The 6,654-nt window shown below is 30.3% G+C and overlaps 1 protein-coding gene across 1 annotated transcript; it reads left to right on the forward strand.

The window, feature by feature from the left end:
* The first annotated feature begins 1,760 nt into the window (after window positions 1-1,760).
* Window positions 1,761-4,496, forward strand: LOC125189930 (protein FAR-RED IMPAIRED RESPONSE 1-like). The gene is made up of 5 exons (XM_048087148.1): window positions 1,761-1,764; window positions 2,063-2,200; window positions 2,856-4,153; window positions 4,277-4,351; window positions 4,449-4,496. The coding sequence occupies exons 1-5, from the start codon at window positions 1,761-1,763 to the stop codon at window positions 4,494-4,496; spliced, it is 1,563 nt and encodes a 520-aa protein (XP_047943105.1).
* Window positions 4,497-6,654: the final 2,158 nt, after the last annotated feature.

Here is a 6,654-nt window from a genome sequence, read left to right on the forward strand (position 1 = left end):
CATGTAATTTACATATTCTACTAGTATTTTCCTATCAATTGAGATGGAACGCATAATTCAACAGCGAAAATTCTACTAATAACTACTAACTGAAGAAAACTACCTATCAAAGGATTCCCATGAACATATTCAAAAGAAAGGAAAAAATTATCTAAAATACCTCACTGACGGCCTAAGATCAATTCCAATCATACACTCAAACTTATTTTTGGTGTAAAAATCATCTCTAACTATACACTAAATTTCAAATTCATTTTGGTATTTTCTACGGATTTAGACCAAATATGGTGTACAACACCAAATATATATGGTGTTAAATTTATGAGATATTGCAAATCGGTCCATTATTATTTAATTATGTGAATTAAAACACGAAAAAAAATTACAATAACATTGAAGATGCTCGATTTTAAAAGTATTTGACTTGATATGACGCAAAAAAGAAATAAAATGCTCCTCTGGACTTGCACTAGTTGATCAATTGTGGGAACAAACACATATTTTGAGTCTTGAATTTTTTCAATTTTATATCCATATTGTGGTTTTTGTTTTTGTAATAGTCATATTTTTAAATATGTTTTGATTTATGTTTTAATTTTATCGTAGGAGTATTAATTTTCAAGTTACTTTTATTATTTAATCTAAACTTTTTGATATAATGTTGTGGGATTAATGTGTAATTTAAATAAGTATTTAGATGTAATTGAAAAGGTATAAAAAGGTAGGTGGATATGAAATATTCTTTTGGGTTGAGTTTGGTAAAATTAGTTTTTGTGTTAATATACTCCAAAATAAATTTTAATTTGGTGTAAATAGTTGGAGATGGTAAGATTCACTAAAGTTGCAACACCAAATGAGAGATGGACCTATATTAATTAATATCAAATCATAAACAATGAGATTTATATATTAAAACCTTTCCCAAAAAATGAGATAAAAGAAAATTACCCTAGAAGAAATCGAGAGTCAACTTAATTCAAGCAAATCCATTTGCATCAAGAAAACTCCAAGTTGACCAAAATGCACAATTAGGTAAAACTCCAAGTTGACCAAAATGCACAATTATGAAGTGGGTATTTTATTTGCCTCTTCCAAATTTGGGCTACGCATCTAGTTCTGATTCCAGTTAAAAAAATGCCGGTTTTTGCATTTTCAATCCGGAAACCGACGGTTTGATAGTTTTCAAATATATATTTTTTATAAAATTGTTTTTCAAATAAATTTGTATATATAAAAATCAATGAGTCACACTTAATGTTGGGCCTATAATAAACTGTAATTAGTGGTATTCTTTTGTAGCTACATATCCTTGAATGTTTTATTATTGGATAAAAGACGTTCTTTTATAACTATACATGCATGATCTCTCCGAGTAAAAATTCTATAGTCCATCCATACCAAGGTGACAAAATAACTTGGTGTACCTCACCAATAAATCCTTGACAAATGGAAATAATATGCCACCTCAATTAAACACCTACTCACTAAACTAACGGTTAAATCAAGCCATCAGTTAATTTCATTATGGAAAGTGGAAAAAACTATTAAATATGGTGGTAATCACCAAATATAATAATCCGCGTGCCTAATATATATGAATATAACATTGGAGTATCTTTCTAATAATATAAAATATTCTTATGTCTATATAACATATCTCCCTCATAATAAACAAATATTCTTATCTGTACTAAACTTTCATTCCGTCTTTTTCATAATAATACAAAGAAGAAATCGTTACCACCATCCTTTTGAATTCCATGGGTAAGTCTTTCTCCCTTTTTATATTCTGTATACATCTTTCTTTATAATATATGGTGTATATGCGTATTTGTTTGTTTAACTGCACAGCTAGTGAGTTATTGTTTATGTATTTAATAGATATTAAAAAATACTCCTTGTTCTTGATTTTATAATTGATATTCTTTTATTAATATAATAATTTCATTTTAACAATATAAAGATAAGATAGTGAATCCTTTATTTGAATTAATTAGCAAATAGCAGGATTTTTGGTTTCATAAATTTGTAGTATTAATCATACATGTTTTTTCTCTGATAGAAATTCCAGCTGATTCATACGTGCGGGTCATGGAGACTGAATTTATTTTCAAAGTTGGAATGATATTTGCAAATGAAGAAGAAGCATACAAGGCGTATAATGCATATGCATTCAACAAGGGATTCGGGATTAGAAAAGGTAAGAAAACCTATAACCGTAAAAATGAGCTTCGGGGATGTATGTTTCTATGCTGTTGTGAGGGATACTCAGAATTTGCCCCCTCAGATGACAGAAAAACTGAAAGATCGTTAAAAAGGTGTGGGTGTACCGCTCGTATTAGATTTCATATCGAAGAAAATGTCTGGGAAGTGGTTGAATTTAGTGATTTCCATAATCATCCTTTTGTTGATGATAATCATAAGCATTTGATTAGATCATGTCGCAAGATTACGGAAACGAAGGGAAGCATTCTTAACACTATGGTGGATTCTAGGATAAAAGCCTAAGATGCTTATTCTTACCTAACAAATGAAGCGGGGGGAGCGCAAAATGTGGGGTTTACTCTTCAGGATTGTAGAATTTTTTTACAATAAAAACGGATGAACTTAATAAGTACAGTCTTTACAAGCTTCTGGAAGTAATCTATTCTACTCGTTCCAGGTAGATTACCAGAATAGAATGACTAATTTTTTCTGGTGCGATGGTGCTTCACGAATAGATTATGATTGTTTTGGTGATGTTGTCGTGTTTGATACGACGTATCGTACAAACAAGTATAACATGATATGTGCGCCTTTTGTGGGGGTTAATAATCACTGGAAGAATGTTTTATTTGGTTGTGCTTTTATGCTAGATGAGACAATAACCTCATTTATTTGGGTGTTTGAGACGTTCATGGAGGTAATGGGGGGCAAGGCACCCAAAGCAATTTTCACTGATCAAGATAGTGCAATGGCCAATGCTATTGGCAAGGTTTTCCCCAACAGTGTTCATCGGTTATGTGTTTGGCATATCTCTAAAAATTCCACCCAACATATTTCGCATCTTCTTTCGGATTCTCGATTTAAGGCAAAATTCAATAAAATTTTGTATGAAGTTGAAATGGAGAATGAGATGGAGCAGCTTTGGAGAGATCTATGTGAAGAATGGAATGTTGGGGAAAATAAGTGGTTGTGTAATTTGTACTCGATGCGTCATAAATGGTGCCCCGCATTTAACAGTGCTAGTTTTTCGGCCGGCATAAGATCTACACAGAGAAGTGAAAGCACGAATAATGTTTTCAAACATTTGCCTTGTAAGACAATGACATTAACCGAGTTTGTTAATCATTATGAGAAGCAAGCAGAAAAGATGCGTGATAATCAAGTGGCTGATGATTTTGAATGTACTCGAGGGGTGCCAAGAATCGGTGTGGATTGTGGTATTTTGAGGCAAGCGGCACAAGTGTATACTTTGAAGATATTCATAAAATTTCAAGTTGAGTATTTTCAAGGATTGTCATGGCATGTGACAAGTTGTAAGCATGAAAGCGGAGTTTACACTTACACCTTGAGGAGGGAATTAGGTCATGCAGAACATTCTGTAAGTTTTGATTCAAATAATGTTATCATCTCATGCACATGCAGGTTATTTGATTTATTGGGATGGTTGTGTTGCCATGCATTGACGGTAATGAATAATCATTTGAATATGACTGCTATTCCTATGCAATACATACTAAAGAGGTGGACAAAAAGTGCAAGACGAGAAGTTCATCGTAACGATGGTGGTTCATGCTCCTTCGATTTGACAATGTCAAGAACTTTTCATCTGAAGGAGTTGATGCGTCAATCTTTTGACGTTATGAGCTTAAGTGTACAGGATGTTGAAACCGTAAAAATTGCAAAAATAAACTCCATGAGCTTGATATTGAGATTAGAAATTATGTCTCCTCGGTTTGTAAGAGCACAAACAACACCATTAGAAATCAGGATAATGATGTCCCTCGACATGCTTCAACTCAGATTCTTGATTCTTAAGGAGAAAGTCGAAGGGAGTGACAAATTCTCGAATGAAAAGTGCTATAGAGAAGCGAAGGAAGAGCAATTCTTTGAAAGGAAGAAAACATTTGCAGCCAGTTCATGGCGTGACTCCCATAGAGCAAACACCGATGTTGAATGTAGATTTCCACATGAATCCAAGCAACCAAAACATGGTACGTATGCTTACAAATTATTTATTAGGTTATATGTATATATAAATATATCATAATTGTATTGGTGTAAAAATTTGTAGGGCATATCATCTGATATGATGCCAATTCAACATGCTCATGGAAAGCCTTTCTCATTTACTTCATTGCTGACTCAGGTATATTTTTCACTCATAAGAAGATATATTACTTAATTTTTATTATATTCTTCATTTGTAATTAGATATACATTTATTTTATATTTTGGCTTTGCAGGGTTATCAAGGTGATTCAAGTGCATCTCAAATCATGTTTCCAAAGTGATTGTTCCCCTTGATTTTATCTCAAGTTGAGAAAACTAATTAGGATTGGAGAAACTTATTTTGAACTGGTTGCTAGAATATGAAGAAATCATTTTCGAGAGATTTTTGTGATGGCTTTAATTTTGAACTAGTAAATGTTTCTTTTTGTTTATGAAAGTGAGAAATTTGTTGGTTGCTAGAATATGAAGAAATAATTTTCGAGAGATTTTTGTGATAGTTTTAATTTTGAACTAGTAAATGTCTCTTTTTGTTTATGAAAGTGAGTAATTTGTTGGTTGCTAGAATATGAAGAAACAATTTTTGAGAGATTTTTGTGATAGCTTTAATTTTGAACTAGTAAATGTTTCTTTTTGTTTATGAAAAGGAGAAATTTGTTATGTACTTACTACTGAGTAAGTTTGCTAGGATTATACTTTTTGGTCATCTCCAAGCTGTTCTATTTCAAATAATATAAGAATTTTTTATTTTTGATATTTATATTTTCTTGTTTTATTTATTTATTTTTTGATTTTTTTTACATTCTTTCAAAAGTATAATGAAAACTATAACTTAATATGCTAACAAAATATAAGTTATAGCCATAATTTCTATTTATATACATATCTATATATGTATAAAACAAGAAAAAAGATAATACCCATAAAATTCCAATATTGTAGTATTATGAAAGAGAGAGTTGTAATAGGACGGTACAGTTTATTTTTTTAACATGAAAAGTAATGTATATGATTACTTTTTTATGTATAAAATATTAGTACTATATTATAAGGCCAATCACATATAAATTGTAGTATATGGAAAGTAAATTCTGATCACCATATTTAATAGTTTTGTCCACTTTCAATAATGAAATTAACGGATGGCTTGATTTAACCGTTAGTTTAGTGAGTAGGTGTTTAATTGAAGTGGCATGTTATTTCCATTTGTCAAGGATTTATTGGTGAGGTACACCAAGTCATTTTGTCACCTTGGTATGGATGGACTATAGAATTTTTACTTGATCTCTCCGTCATTCATTTCCCAAATAAATAGTATATCTTCCACTATACTACTTCCAAAAAACTATTGCGGAGTACTACATTATTATTCGTTATTAATTTATCATTATCAATTCATAGTATATATGTAAATTTATATATTCAATTCATATTTGTATTTATTATCTAAATTATAATCATTAAGTCAATAATTATTATAAAAAATGTATTAATCCATAGGTATATAAATTATACTGCTTCCATCCTTGAAAAATATGAATATTTGATTTGACACGAATTTTATGCATAATTGGTAAAGTACGAAAGAGATAGATATAAACGTTTTTAAAGTATTGTTAGTGGAGAATGTTCATACCATATTATAGATAAAAAGAGTTTCTAAAATTAGAATGTTCATACCATTCAGTGACAGTTTAAAAATGAAAGAATTCGTACTTTTTAAGGACGGAGGGAGTATTATTTTATTATTAATTTTTTTTTTACCATTTATCATATACTCCCCCGCCGTATAGAAATAGGCTAATTGGAGATGACACGGATTTTAATATGTGATAGGTAAAATAAGATAAAAGAAAAAAAAAGGTAGTTGAAATAGTATAGTGGATGGTAGAGGCTATAAATGATAAAGTAAACAATGAGATAAAGTTTCTATAAATGTAATATGGACTATTTCTATGGGACGGAAGGAGTATATGCTTAATAATATATTTAATCCATCAATACACAAATTATATTATTCATTAATTATATTTTTTTATCCAATAATAATATATATAACCAATAAGTTTATTTGTATATATTAATGATAGAAATCCATGAGATTCTCTCTTAAAAATCAATCGGTGATAGGAAGAGAGACCCATGAGATTTATATAGTGATTGCATCTATTTTTTCATACCGATATAGTTATATTTTTATAATTAGTTTCAATTGTCAACACTATTCCTTTAAATCTTGAAGGTGAACCCTGGAGGGGTTTATCTTTATTTTTTGATTGATTGGACCCGACCTCTATCAAACTGACCCAAATTTAAAGCTCATACATACTATTGGGGCAATCATTTTTTCGATTTCAGCCCATATATACTATTAGGTCCACTGTCGATAACCCGATCTGATACCATAATATATATTTATGGGATTTCTTCTTAAAACTAATT

The sequence above is a fragment of the Salvia hispanica genome, chromosome 5 (genome assembly GCF_023119035.1).
Source record: "Salvia hispanica cultivar TCC Black 2014 chromosome 5, UniMelb_Shisp_WGS_1.0, whole genome shotgun sequence".
NCBI classification, from domain to species: Eukaryota; Viridiplantae; Streptophyta; class Magnoliopsida; order Lamiales; family Lamiaceae; genus Salvia; species Salvia hispanica.